General features: G+C 48.1%; 1 protein-coding gene across 3 annotated transcripts in view; it reads left to right on the top strand.

Annotated features, from left to right (window-relative positions):
• SCHIP1 (schwannomin interacting protein 1) overlaps positions 1-14307 on the top strand; it is a 58814-nt gene extending 44507 nt beyond the window's left edge. For 2 of the 3 annotated variants that reach the window (XM_056358737.1, XM_056358739.1), the window contains 6 exons: positions 6414-6532; positions 9653-9770; positions 10409-10606; positions 11161-11284; positions 12910-13003; positions 13670-14307. In XM_056358737.1, coding sequence (XP_056214712.1) covers positions 6414-6532; positions 9653-9770; positions 10409-10606; positions 11161-11284; positions 12910-13003; positions 13670-13721 — 705 coding nt within the window. In that variant the 3' untranslated portion in view covers positions 13722-14307. Of the gene's footprint in view, positions 1-2359; positions 2598-6413; positions 6533-9652; positions 9771-10408; positions 10607-11160; positions 11285-12909; positions 13004-13669 lie in introns of those variants that run through there. The other variant, XM_056358738.1, reaches the window with a different exon arrangement.
• The last annotated feature ends 926 nt before the right edge of the window (positions 14308-15233 follow it).

The raw sequence follows: 15233 nt of genomic DNA on the forward strand, positions 1-15233 counted from the left end.
CAAGGAGTCCTTGGGTAGCGATGCCAACATCGAGCGTACCTGGCGGCAGAGTTGCTTTTTTATTTGTTTAAACCCTCCACACAATAGATGGAGGGGCTTGTTTCAAGCGGGGGCTGGTTGCCAGAGGAGCAGTAGCAGGGCTTTGTCGGGCAGTCCAGCACAGGCAGCGGGGCTGCTCATCTGCCCGCAGTGGCCTTTTGCATCAGGTGGGGAAGGGGTGGAACACCAAAGGGTTTGGTCCCTGTGCTGAGACAACAACAAATTCATTTGTTTTGTGGTTTTGATATCCAGGGTTTAAATTGGCCTCTGTGCTGGTGGGGAGATGCCCCTCCCAGGAGCGCAGAGCTGGGTCTGGTGCTGGCTGCCGAGGGGGGCACCCAAAAATGGTTATGGGGGCTTCCAGCTACACTTCTTAACCAGGTTTGGTTTTTTCCTGTTGCCTTGAATGGGGCAGCTGCTGGAAGCGGGGTTTTCACTGGAGACTGAGACCAACTCTGTGGGATCCGCTCAGGGGATGCTCCACCACGAGACTGGTCCTGGAGCATCCCAGCTCAGAGCGCAGGGCAGAGGTGAGCTGGTCTGAAACCTGGAAGCAGGGATAAAACATTTTTAAAGTGTGGGCAAAAATTGCTAATATATTTTCAGCAGGCTGTGTCGCTTCCTACCCTTATTTGATGTCGGGTTGCAGAGGGGTGGGTTGCACATCGTGTGCGTTCCTGCCGTTTCCTTGCCCTGCATCTTGGGTACCACAGGCACAGCAGGACCAGGCGGGGGCTCACCATCTCAGCCAGCCAGAGAGGAGACCTGGGGACATCCTCCTCCAATGCATGAGGGCAAGGTGATGCAGGGAGTTGTCGCAAATTGTGGGGAAGCATGTGGCAGACTGCAGTCTCAGCCCCCAGCCCAGTGGTCCTGGCCACCACATCCTTCCTCTTGGGCTATGGGATTTTTTTAAATTATTTTTTTTCAGATTTATTGTGTCAGGATCTGTCCCCTGCGGTCAGGAGAGGAAGTTAATTTAGCAACAGCAGGAAGGGACACAATGAGTCAGTGGTGGAGAGGAACTAAAAATAATGAAATATCCAGAGAATTACTTTGTTTCATTTGGGAATTACAGTTACAAAGCACCGTTCTGGTACAAGAATGGAATTAAACAATCCTGTTTATTATTACTGTTTTTTCCTGAAACTTCAGAGCAGAGTGATGCCATGATGCATAATTTGTAAGTTCTCAGAGCTGGTAATCAAATAGGATATGCATTTTGGGTGAAATGATGTCAGCATGACTTGGATATACCATTTAAGCACGTATACAGGGCTATTAAAATTATTCATCTTGCATGCAGCATAGATGTGTCACACTAGAAATCAGCACTTTTGTTGCTGGTGTGCCACACTTCGAGGATCACTGAGAAATTGTGGCATCAATTCCATCTTTCTAAGGATTGATTTCCTATAGAAATGCCTACCCCGAGCATGTGATCTCTGCCTCTTGCTGCCCACCCAGAGTAAACGTTTCCCACTGTGATGGGTGCCATGCAGGTGGGACCTCCGCAAGGACCAAGCAGGATTTGAGCAGGGCCGGGGGGCAGCGGCTGTGTTGTGAAGCCTGGATCTCTGGGCAGGACTGCTGGAGGCATGAGCTGGAGCTGTAAGCGGTGCAGGTTTGGGAGCTGCAGAGCCCCCTGGAAGCTGGGGCTGGGGTGCTCGCCCACCCTGAGCAGGCACCAGGCAGTGCGGGGGTCCCCAGGCTCTGCAAGCCCACAAGTTGGGTGGCAGGTTAAGGCTGGACACCTTTTTGAGCTCTGTCAGTTAATTCCTGGAAACTTTTTTTTTTTTTTTTTTTTTTCCCCCACTTGAAAAAGCTAGTTTAGCTGAGAAACAGTTCCCTGGGGTCCTTTCTGGTGTTTTTTCATGTTGAGTGAAAAATTCACCTCATGGTTGATGTTGCTGTGGCTGCCCATCCTTGAGCAGCGCTGGGAGGCCTGAGGACCGCTCCAGCTCTGCCCAGACTTACAGCCCCAGCCGCGGGCAGCATCTCCGACCACTGGGAATTCATTAGGATAACTTCACCGTGAAAGCCCCTGGAGAAAACCCCTTCCTCCCGTCCCCTCTGGCCATGGCTATACTGCCAGGCTTGAGTTTTGACATCAGACACCGGGTTTTTTCCTGCCCTTGTGTAGCCGTTGAGGACTCGGGGCTATTTTTATCCAGCGCTGGCAGTGGCTGGAGGAGGACACGGCTTCCCTGGCCCGGCACAGCCTTCGCCTCCCTCTCTTCAGCTGGCGGGGGCTCCAGCGCTGCCGTTGACTTTATTAGGGAAAAGCAAGGTGCTCCGGAGCGGCCAGGAGGCGAGAGGGGCCAGGGAAGCGTCCCAGCCAGGGGACGGTGGTCTGCTGCAGGTCTTGGCTGCGGGGGCGAGCGCTTGATCCCATGGTGCTAACCCAAGAGTGGAGGAAGGGCTGAGATGCCCCGGTGGGAGCGTTTCACCGGCCACGTGAGGACCCGGGAGCGAAGGCGATGAGTCGGGAGGGTGATGGCATGGGTGACGTCATCAGGAAAGCAGCCGAGCCGCCCGGGGAGGGGAGTTATAAAAAGGTAAGGGACAAAAAGGAGCCTTTTGTCTGCCAACAGTTACTCTCTTGGCAGGAGGGGGACCTGCCAAAGCACTGCCCAACACCCTCCCGGGCACTGGGTTTCAGGTGCCAGAGCAGGGAGGCGCTCGGTGATGTTTAATGCACCAGCACAGGGCAGCAAACCTTCCTCCTCCTGCATTTCCATATCGCTTTATGATAAATAAAATGTAAAGAGAGGTTTCTAAACGCGTCCTCGTACCCTGAGTGCCCTGGGTTTTAAGGCAATTTGCTACGTGGCTTGATAATGTGAGTTTGACTCGGTTTCGCATTTACCAGCAAATCCCCTGTGCAAAAAAAAAGGAGATAAAAACAAATGTTCTGCAGTTGCAAGTTCTGTTTTTAAAACCAATAATAGCCCTTGTACTTTGCAGAGATAAAATAAGGCACTGCCTATGGGTCTGGAACTTTAAATATAGTAATTGTCCGTGGCTGGTAATGACAAACCCTGGCAAAAATAGCCTCGGTGGCCCAGCCATGGCCCAGCGCTGCTGGCTGGCCGGGGCCAGGCACGGGCTGTGCAGCCTGTTTGGTGCTGGTGGATGGTCCTGGCATCCAGCCTCACAGCATTTTAACCCCTCGCATCACAGTGGCACTGCCCCGCTGGGGCAGGATCCTGCCAAAGTGTTGCTGGTACCCGTTAAACTGTAATTTACTGTGTAATTAGACTTTTTCCCTCTCCAAGCAGGCAGTAGCTTAGCAAAGCACACCTGGTATTCCATCCAGGTTTGGTACTGATCGGTACAAGTCCAGAAGCGCCGTCACCAGGCGAGGGGCCTGGCAAATCACTGTTACACCTCAATGCCAAATAAATCTTCCATGTGCGATGTTATATGCTATGTCGGGCGATGCTGGTAATGAGTAAAGGCTGCTAGTACAGGTGCCTGCATGCGGAATAGTGTGGAGGGGTGCCTGGTGGAAAGCGCAGCCCAGCTACTGCTGCCTAAGTGCCACAAATAACAGTATGGGCTTTGCTCCGTTTCCCAGAAAACTGCAGAAATCTTGTGACTGCTGCCATGGGTGGCCACTCTGCATCCAGCATCAGGTCGGTCAGGGACAGCCTCCAGCATCAGCGGGAGCTCTATGTGGCCCCGGGGATGGGTTTATGGGAAAAAGGCATATATTGTATAATGAATGTATGCTCTCAACAAAACATGTAGGGGTTTTCGGTGCTGAGGTGGCACAGCGTGCCGGGGATGGGCTGGGTGCCGGCGTGGGTTGGAGGTGAGCGGTGTAAGAGCACATATGGTCGTGTATCATCTGCAAGCACAAGAGAGGTGATTGCAATAGCTTTATAAGCAGCAGTAATTACAGCAGGCGGTAGGACTGGGAAACGGTGCTGGGTGTGCTGTGGGGAAAGGCTGAACCTCTGCTGGCAATTTGCCTTTACTGGAACGGTTGTGTAAAGCGTCTTACGTGTAGGCAGTCACAGCCATAACCTGACATTGTGTTTTTAGTCATGTGCTTAAACAAAGGTAGCTGCTGACCTTCTGAACTGGAAGGTCAATGGTAAGAAGGAAAACATCCGCCCCAAACTGTTTTGCCTATAAAATAGAAAGCAGCCTTTTGTTTAAAATAATTGTCTAAACTAGGCTTTAGCTTCACACCAGACCCCTCTTTCAGAAATACATTTTTTGATTCAGTGTCAAAATACACACTTAAATAACTTTTTTATGTTTTTCTTGCTAGTACCTTTGCATGTGGAGTATTTGATCCATTATTTTTTATATACCGAGTAAGTGTATCTGATAGTCAAAAAACCGCTTGCAATATTCCTTGTCGATTTATAGTTTTCAGTCCCAGCTCAGGAAGCATGCTGCAGCTGTTGGGTAATTCATCTAAGGCCCAAAGTCCAGTTCCCTTAGGTATATTCTATTTCTTAGTAACTGTTCCCTGTTTTATAATAACAAATGGGACTCTTGATTTCTTTATGGTCATTAGCCTGTGTCTGGTTTATAAAAGGGGATATTCTGAGCTCAGTCCTGGGAGCGGTGTTATTTAGTATCCTCAGTAATGACCTGGTGGAGAAAACAAATTGCACATTGATTAAATGTACAGATGTCGAACTGGGAGCTGTTGCGTCTCGGTGGGAAATGGAGCAAAATTTAAAAAGATCCGGAGAGACAGCCCCATCTGAAAGGGGTAAATATGTGAAAGCGTGCCTGTGTTGATGTGTATTTTAATGCCCAGAAGAGTTTTCAGCACACACAGAGTGGGTGGGTGTGCTGCAGGGGTGGGGGAGGAGCGGTCCCAGCTGGCGTGGAGGCTGGGATGTGCCCTCCCGGTTGGGCAGGAGGAGGTGGAGATGTGCTCTGGGCTCCTGATTTCTGTTGAAACACAAGGGAAAATCAGATGTAGATGGGAAGATGTGGGAGAGGATCATCTGAGCTGGGAAAACGGGGAGGCTAAGTATCCGTGACTTCATGAAATATTGATGCACTGAGGGATGCAGCTGGCACTCACGGGGAGACACCCACATGCATCGCGAGATGGGCAGCACGAGGAACCGGCACGGGCAGCCCTGTCTCTCTCTACTTTCAGCCCATTAAAAAAATATTGCTTGCTCATTTTTACTTAGTTTTTTCACTGTACTGCCTTCACCAGCAAGGCTGGCTAATTTTCCTTCGAAATCTAGCTGCCTCCGTGTGATTGAGGCATCAGTTATTGAAACCTGAAAAAACAAAGTAGAAAAACATAGCTGGCCAGCCTGGGTAGAACCTTGGAAAGTGGGAGCTGAACCCAAAATCTTGATACCACTTGATGCCATGGGGATTATTTTTAACACCTTAAATGTTTTAAATAAAAGGGGTTAGGTTTTGTAAGTATGTATTTTGATAAGAGATTGACGATATATGGGCAGTATGATAATGTAATGTATGTAGTCAGCACTGGAGATGGAATTAAATTATTAGCTATTGTAAGTTAATAACTTGCATTTTGTTACATCTTAACGTCCTTGTATCAAAAAAGGTGCTTTATTTTTACTTAAGTGAAGTATAAGAAGCACAGTTACATTGATTAACACTGTGGAAGCAGCTCATGCTTGCCTGCTCTGTTTTCTTTTGCTGTGTATTCGTGATCGGGTATTATGTGTTATTTTAAAATGAAACGTTTGATGGCTTCAGAATGTTCCTGCTATCAATAACTTGCCACCTTGTATGAATTTGTTGTCAGTGTTGGCATATAATCCATTAGTGACAGACACTGGGATAGTAATGGTGCTAATTTTGAACCTAGATCTGTGATTTTCATTTATTGCACATTGATTACACAGTCTGTTGGTGATTAATTTCAAATCACTTTGTAGTTTGTCCTTATTCAAAAAAACTTATGTATATATAAACCCACATTTTTACAACTGTGGATAATTTGATGGCAATAGTTAAAAATACATCTCTAAGCACGCTGGCAGAAGGATTGTGTGGTTTTGGAGGCTGCTCAGGGAAGTGGAAGATGTTAATGGTGCAAGCGTGGCCTCGGTGGCTGTATATAGATGTAGGGGTATAGATACATACACACGCACATACATAGTACCTATATTAGGTATATGTACTAATGTGTGTGCATAACCAGATGTGTGTGTAGATATAGATCTGTTTCTATCAGCATGTGGAGAGAGATGCAGATGGGCTTCCCTGCTGGCATGGGTTATGCGGGCCACCCAGGCGTGGGGGGGATGCTGGGCATCACGAGAGTGGCAGTGGGGAGGTGGGACAGCTCTCCTTCCTGCACACTGGTGTGACTGGCAGCTTCATCCTTTCTTGTTGCCCTTTGCTTTCAGGCCCAGAAGAATGAGCGGGAGTCCATCAGGCAGAAGTTGGCTCTGGGCAGTTTCTTCGACGATGGCCCGGGACTCTATACCAGCTGCAGCAAGAGTGGCAAGCCGAGCCTCTCCTCCCGGTAAGCCGAGCCGAGCCTCCCAGTAAGCCAGGCGGTCTTGCAGCCCAAAGCCCCTTTGGAGGCTGAAAAGTGTGAGATGCCTCCAGTGGGACATCCTGAGACCTGCCCTTCAGTGGATCCCGTGGTTTTTGCTTGCAGCCATAGTCTTGAATTTTCCTTGTTATAGAACAGTATCTTACGCTCAAAACACAGTAATTATATGTTACATAAATAAATATAGATAATATGCTAAAATATTAGTTTTAGACTGTATTAGAAGAGGTATGTGAATGCTCAGGGGATAAAGCAAATGAGCTGAAGCTTCCCGAGTTAGGTTTCCTTCAGGTTTTCATTTAGATCTCAGCCCTGAACTGGGCATTGCTTTTGGACTTGGGCAGACCAAGAACGGTGGTGGAAGTATCATGAATGCACAACTGGACTTACTGTCAGGAAAACAGTTGACTAATTTATTTTTTTTTTCCCAATAAGTTCTTTGTTGAGTTGCAAAATGCTGAGGATTTTGATGTCTGAATGCCTGGTTTAACGCCAGACGTGTATGTCTGAAGGCACGCAGGGCGTGGGGATGGTCCCCTGGTCCCACCAGTCCTGGCTCAGGCAGTGTGGTGACAGATGATGAAAAACCAGTGGCTTGTGAAAGCGCATCTTCCTTTGGTGGCTCAGGAGGTGGCAGCCCCTTGGAAATGGATCTGATAGCTAGCTCTGGTGACAGCAGGGCAGCGGAGAGCAATTGATCTCACGCACAGAAAACCCTAGAGAATAGAAAAAATGAGGTTTAACGGGGTTTCCTGCCTCCCCACCATGTCCTCATGCTCCACACAGGCTCTGCTTGCTGGACGTGGCTCCATCCCTGGGGCTGGCACATTGCATAGCATGGAACCTCACTTATTCTGATTTTTAAAGTTTCTACATCAAATATACTCCAGAAAAGCTTGTTTATATTCAGCTGCCGGAGAGTAACCCATGGCACTTGGAAAGCATTGAACACCTCCCTCATTGGGAGTGAAAATCTACCTGTTGCCATGGTGTGGGAGAAGAAAGAAGTCTTAGAGAGGCATAAACCCAGGAGGAATACTGTTATTACACCAGAGAGGTACAATTGTGAAATTAAATTGAACTGCAAGTCATTTGAAAGGGAAAACAGTTTTGCTCTGTGTAGTTACAGCTAAACCAGGAGCTGCTATCTTGTAATTATAGCGCCGGTCTAATTAACGCTGCACGGCAGGGTTTGGCAGCTGTGCCACGAGAAATTACCAGCTGTACCTGAACGCTTTGGCGTTTCATTAATATTTATAGGCCAGGCAAAGCATTAATATTGCACGGTGCCTGTTACAGGACCTACGGGAACCTTTGCAGGACCGTTGCTCTCGTGCTTGCATATGAAATAAAAGAGCATAAATGGCTGGGCATGAGGCGTTGGGGTCTTGCTCTTGATGGCCACATGAGTCACAGACCCACGTTTTGCACTGGCTCTGCCTTTTCTGTGCGATGCAGTTTTAAGCTGAGCCAAGGGTGCATCTGGCTCCCTGGCCTGGGTACCCGTGTCTGTCCGTCATGGCTTGAAAGCTGGTGCAGAATTATAGAACAGAATTGTAGAATGGTTTGGGTTGGAAGGGACCTTTAAAGGTCACCTAGTCCAATCCTCTTGCAATGAGCAGGGACGTCTTCAACTAGCTGGGATTGCTCAGAGCCCTGTCCAACCTGACCTTGATGTTTCCAGCGATGGGGCATCTGCCACCTCTCTGGGCAACCTGGGCCAGTGTCACCCCACCATAATTTCAATTATCAATGCTCTCTATTTAATGGTAATAGTGACTAGGAAATTGCACTACAATAAATGGAAAGTAAGAGTTTGCTGTCTGTAAGTACCAATACAAGACTTCTCACGTTGGGAATGAGGAATGAGAGGCAGCAGAATGTCTGGGGGGTTTGCTCTGTTGTCAGCAGGTAGTGATGGAGTACGATGCACCAAGAAGGCTGATGGAGTTGACCCCAAAATCTGTAGTTTCTGGGGTTAATTTATAATGAATTTGGAAGATGTGCAAAGCCTGACCCTGGTGTCAGGTGGGCAAATTGTCCTGGAGAGCCCAAGTACAGTGGCTCAGGTGGTGGCTGCAGAGCTGCTCCACAATACAAGCATCAATGGGGCTTTCACAGACACCCTTTTGTCCAAAAAATCTGTTCCCTTGTTCACTCTCCAAGGCTGCTTTGAGCAGAGGGAGCTGTGAAGTCCACCTGGAGCTTGCTGTGCCATGCTTTTCTGGGGGCATCAGACAGCACCGGTAAAACATGTTACCTGGCTGATGTCCTGCTTGGCAGCAGCTGCAGGGGGATAACTGTTGTGTGAGTCAAAAATGGGGCACTTTCCACTGTAGAAGTGCTTTTTCTTTTTCCCAGCCTGCGTTGGGATGCCCCTGCCCTGAGCCACTGCATCCAGAGAAAAATCATTCCCAGGGAGGCGAATTTAAATGATCTTAACCTGTCCAAATCAAGTGATGGAGCAGAGGGTCCAGAAAACACAGTAATAACCTCTTGCGGTGCAGTAGCACCTCTTGGTGACAAACAGGCTTATTACCCTTCTGAATAAATCGTTTCAATTGTTAACACATTATTTTATGTCATATAATATTATTATAAGAAATATATATTTCCTATCTTAATGTTTTCTGTATTTTATATATATACTTTGTATACAGTATTTTATTTAATGTAATGATACAACCACCCATGATGACAAAAGCTCTGCAGTGTCTCGGTAATTCTGAAGTTCATCAACAGATGGTGGTAGAAGCATTGTCACTGCCGTGCCGCTGGGTTTCCAATCCCAGTAACTGACGTCCAGACATGGCAGCACTGGGCAGGAGCAGGAGCTTGCCCCTGTCCTGCCCTGCCACCGCGAGCTGGTGGTCCTGGCTCTGTGCTTTTGGGTGGGGGATGACCATCTTCTTGGAAAAAAAGTTAAAATGGTTATATTTTCCTGAGGGCAATACAAAATCAGGACAGAGCATCACTTTCAAAGTGAACGATGCTGCAACACCTTGCCCGTGTAACCCATCAGTGCGGTGGGAGAGCCATGGGCTGCTGGTGACAGCGGTGTCACCTCTTCCTTTCCCCCTGCCACAGATTGCAAAGCGGGATGAACCTGCAGATTTGCTTTGTGAATGACAGCAGCAGTGACAAAGACAGCGACGCCGATGACAGCAAGACAGAAACCAGCCTGGACACGCCACTGTCACCCATGGTAAGTCTGGGAACCCATCCTGCAGATGCACTTGGTTTGGAAACCATAGGGCATCCGTAATGGAAGCTGATAAAGAGCTGATCCTATTGAAATAGCCGTGCTAAACCCCAGAACAGCATCTTCAGCCATCGATAAAAAAACGGCAAGATGCTGAGGGGCAGATAGCAGCTTGCCCCTGGCTAGCACACAGCTGTTGTAGAGCAGAGACCTTTCCTTCTTCCTTCCTTCCTTCCTCCTTTTCATTCTGGCTCTGATAATTATCAGGGCAGTAATGGATACGAAGTGGTATCAGCTCCCACCAGCTTTCCTCTCCTCTCTTTTCCGTTGTGTATATAACTCCACAGCCCCAGATGTTTTCCTCCAGCTTAACCAGCCTGTCCCTTCAACGCCTATTGATCTGCTTGGCTCCTCTTTCCCTTTAAAGTGCTCAAGTTGCTGTTGATAGTCACGCGGGCTTATCTGGGAATTGATTTTTAAAGATAATCATGGGGATTAAAATAAATAAAAAAATCTGTGCTCTTCACCGTTTCTCTAGAAATGATACCACTTGTAAGTGCACAAAAATATGTTAAGCCAGCAGCAGGCTTTGCTGTGGCGTGGCTGGGGCAGCGGTAACGGCTGCATCTCTGCCTCCCTAGAGCAAGCAGAGCTCGTCCTACTCTGACAGAGACACGACAGAGGAAGAGTCGGAATCCCTTGATGACATGGATTTCCTCACCAGGCAAAAGAAACTCCAAGCTGAAGCCAAAATGGCCTTGGCTATGGCTAAGCCCATGGCCAAAATGCAGGTGGAGGTGGAAAAGCAGAACAGGAAGAAATCGCCGGTAGCAGATCTTGTAAGTGGGGGCTGTGGGATGGTGCGGTGGGGTAACACCAGCCCTTCTGCTGTTTGATTTTGCTTGTCAAGACACACTCAGCAGCTGGCGGTGTTTCCCCACAGTGCTTGCAGACATGCAGAGGTCCAGAAGAGATAGGAACGGGCTGTCAGGAGTGGAAGGAGCAGCATGGGACACCTTATCGAGGCGTTACGGGAGTGGGATGGATGCAGGGAATGAGATGATGAAGCATCAGGGTTGTTACTGCCTCGAGGCCAGCGTGATGGTGCTCATCCTCTAAGGTGTATTCTGCTCATCCCATCCCATCCCAGAGCACTCCTGCCTTGGCACAGCGCTGCTCACCATAGCCTCACCTCCCTTGGCATCAGTATATTGCTGATGCTGGTAGATTTGAAAATGGGTCAAACGTGTAGATGTTTCAGTTCAATCTGTTAGTCCTGGTGGAGTTGTTGATGCATGCTTGTGAGAGGGGGATGCAAGCAATGTAAACTGCCACTGCTCAGAAATACAAGTAATTCAAAGAAGACAGTAAAAAATTGGAAATTTCTTTTCAGCTGCCACATATGCCTCATATAAGTGAATGCCTGATGAAGAGAAGTTTAAAACCCACTGATCTAAGAGACATGACTATTGGGCAGCTACAAGTGATAGTCAATGATCTCCACTCACAGATAGAAAGTAAGTGATACTTGTTTAATTATTCTTTGGTATGTCCCATTTATTTAAGACCGGTTCTCCAGGATACACATAGAAATGTTAATGTACATGTACGTGAAATGTTAATGTAAATGTACAATAACACAAGTGTATGAGTCTCTCCAGATTTGGCTCCTTTGGCTTTCTCATTTGCTTTTTGAAGTTTCTCCTAAAGCACTCATTTGGCTCCATAAGGGAGGGGGGTCATAGCATTGTGCCAGCACCAAATGCCCCACTTGCAACTCAAAACCTGGTCAGGTAAAAATAGTCTTGGGAAATCTGCCAGTTCTGGAAGCACCTGCCATTCATGGGGTTGTGGCTGCGTCTTCACGTGATGCTATGCCATGGCATCAAAACCATTCATCAGTGGAGAAACCCTCCAGTTTAGCAAACATCCCAGGGTAAACCCATTCCCAGTTAACATGACTGTGGGTGCCCAGCCCCTGGCAGGGCTCAAGGCCAGGCTGGACGGGGCTCTGGGCAACCTGGGCTGGTGGAGGTGGCCCTGCCCGGGGCAGGGGGTCGGAACTAGATGATCTTTAAGGTCCCTCCCAACCCAAACCCTTCTGTGGTTCTGTGATGCTGTGCAGCCCCTTAACACATTTCATGGGTCCTTGCCTTTGCCTGCCGGGGCAGTGCCACACCTCACCTTTGCTCTCTCCAAAAGATCCAGGGTTTTCTTTCCCCAAGGGCTCTTCATCTTCCATTCAATTAATTAATGAACCAGACTTCTCTGGTGGCTGTAGGTCAAAAAAAAAAAAGGCTGGCTGGGGGCTGCTGTGCTGCTCCTCCCCTACCCGTCTTGGTTAATTGGCATCCCTTCTGCAAGCAGCCCTGCTGAGGATGCAGAGCTGTGCCGTGGAGTCATGATTTGTTATTCTGTGCTGGAAAGGCAAAAAATAAATGCTTATTAATTAGCCTCACTTTAGAAAGCACCCAAGTATGGGAGCTTAAGTGTTAATGTCATTAATACCGGGCTTGCTTCCCAAACTGAAGAGGCGTGAAACCAGTGTAGCTGTATAGAAGCAAACTGTGAATGCCAGCTGTGGCAGGGAGTGATGGGCAGGTGCAGCCCTCAGGGGAGCCCAGCCTGGCAGGTCAGTTTTTCACATGGTCCTTTTTGTTTTCTTCCCCTTTGCTGCTCTTTGACACAACCCCCAGCAAGAAACCGATGTCGCGAACACCGCTCTTGAGCAGAGGGGCTGGCCTCGACAGTCACAACCCAGGATGGGTGGGCAGCATGTTCTGTATCGCTGCAGTATTGTATTAAAAAGCTAAACTGCGGCCTCGGCCACTCCCTGCAGCCTGCTTCTTGCTCAGGGTTATTGCCCATAAGTGAGCAAAAGCTGAACCAGCAGGACTCCAGGCACCAAGAAATTAATCTTGTATTTCTGCTGCTGTGTTAAGCCGTTTCAAGAGAGGAAGGGCTGGCACGCAGTGGCGAGGTGCTTGCAGTTCATCCCAGAAAACATGCATCCTCTGGGGAGCTCCCTCCTGGTTCTGCGCACCAGCTCCTGTGTGACCATGGTGGGGAAGCATGAGGTACGGGGCCCATGCCTGGGTTCCCCAGGACATCGGCAACTCACCCCCTTTCTCCCCGCCTCCAGGCTTGAACGAGGAGCTGGTGCAGCTGCTGCTCATTCGGGACGAGCTGCACACAGAGCAGGATGCCATGCTGGTGGACATCGAGGACCTGACCAGGTAAAGGAGGCTCCTCGGGATATTTCTCTCTCCTCACAGGTCCCAGATTGCTGTTGGCAGCACGTAGGTGTTCTAGCAGAATTTTGGTACTAAAGCTTTTGCCATCAAAGGGCTGAGTAGGGTGCTGCTCTCTCCCCGGGGACAAGCAGGCAGGTTGTCACATCCGAGTCTTGCAAGACGCCATCGCTGCTTCCCTTAACGAAGAGCAAGTGATGGAGGGGGGGATCTGGGATGGGAGGTGGAGGTGGGTCAGTAGGCAAACGCCAGCACCACCTTGCATCTGTTTCTCCTGTGCTTCAGGGAATACTTTGCTTCCTAAACGCAATTAATGGCAGCTCAGGAAATTAATTTCATTTAGAAGCTGCGGTCAGCACGGTGGGGACTTCAGTGCACGGCGAGGGGCACCGACTGTCCCCATCCCAGCATTGCCTGGGGGTGAAGGGCTGGCTGGCCCTGCGGGAGGGGAGGGAACATCCCAGCTGGCCCCAGACCCCTCCGGAGAAGGGTTTCCTCTCCCCTTCGCCCACCTCCTGTCCCCTCCTGCCGGGAAGGAGCCCAGGCAGACACCTTACCTCGGGATGCTGGCTTGGAGACAGCCCTGCGCGTGGTTTGGGCTTCCACCTCTCCTCAGCACAGCCACTCATGCAGCTTCTTTCCTCCCCCCAGACACGCTGAAAGTCAGCAGAAGCACATGGCAGAGAAGATGCCGGCAAAATGAAGCCCGGAGCCCCGGGAGCAGAGCTGGACGAGACTTCATTTTGCTTCTGTGTGTCCCAGCGCCGACGTCCACAGTGGCACGCAAGAAAACCAGTGTTAGTCATTGACCATGTCTGAAGCTTTATGTCCGGTGATTGGCCTCTGCTTCTTAATTTATTTTAATTTTTTTACTCGTGCCACTAAATATCAGGCATTTTAATAATATTATTACAAAAAATGTACAGTACTTATAACATTATAAATCATGGGTGAGAAGAGAGGGTAGTTTAACTTTATTTTTGTCTGTTTAGAGATTTTCAGTTGAACGATATTTTACCATTGACTACTTTTTTATTCTTCACTGTAGTTTTAAAATAAAGGAACTGTACTTGAAGGTGCTATACAAGTCAAAAAAATACATGCCTGCCTCGTAGTGAAGTTGTAGCTTTCAGTAATATGTATATTTTAATCAGTTTTCAACATTTTGTGAATGTTGACTACCTGACATTCATTTTTAGATGTGCTATTAACATTCGGTTGGATTCAGAGAGTTACCTTGAAAGTTTTATGTATAAATATGTAAAATAAAAATTTAAAAAATTGTTTCATATGATACGTCTTTTTGTTGCCTAGTGGTTGACTTCGGTGATGCACCAGTAATGTATTCCTCGAACTAAATGTGCAATTCCTGATTTGTCATCACCAGAAAGAGTCTTTTTTTTTTTATAATTTTTTTTTTTTGCCAGTCACATGAAATTATGGAGAGAAGACAGGATTTTTGTAGAGTTATTTATTTGTCAGTTCATAATGTATGTATGACATGGACTTCAGAGATTCTTCTATAATAACATTCAGTGGGCCCTAATATTGTGACTATTGTTAAGAATCAGCAGGCACATACCGTAGATGGTTTTTTTATATATATTTTATTGTCTGGGCTAAATATTTAAATGACTCGCCAATGTCAGAAATAAAAGAAAAATCTATGTTAAAAATCTAAGCAGCATATTAAATGTATTATATATGGTAATTACTCACCTCTGCCTTTGGGCTGGGCTCCCGTGCTGTGTGCTGGATGTGCCCTCCTCTGCGGTACGGGAGGAGGAGGGACACTGGGAGACTAATAGGTCTGTCTCCATCCCTCATTTATTTGATTTAATGCTGAAAACAGCTCGGCCACCCCCTTCCTAAGGCTGCCTGGCCGTAGCCAGCAGCAGACGTGCATGTCGCGCACACCAGCTTTTTACATTTTAATTCTTTTTTCCTTGGGGGGGGGCGGGGGGGGGGAATTCATCTTAGCGAAGGGTCTGGCTAATGACTTATTCAGGGTGTTTTCAGAAAAGCATGAGCTGCATTAAAATTTGATCCCCACGAAGAATGTATTTTATAAAATGACTTCCCCACCCCCACCCCACCCTTTTTTTTTTTTTTTTTTTTTTTTTCAGAAAGGGCAGGTTCTGGAAGCACCGGCCCTTGCTGGGGTTTGGTGGGGCTGGGTGGGGGGTGTTGGTTTAACTTACGGGTTTTTTTCCTT

The sequence above is a fragment of the Falco biarmicus genome, chromosome 13, assembly GCF_023638135.1.
Source record: "Falco biarmicus isolate bFalBia1 chromosome 13, bFalBia1.pri, whole genome shotgun sequence".
NCBI classification, from domain to species: domain Eukaryota; kingdom Metazoa; phylum Chordata; class Aves; order Falconiformes; family Falconidae; genus Falco; species Falco biarmicus.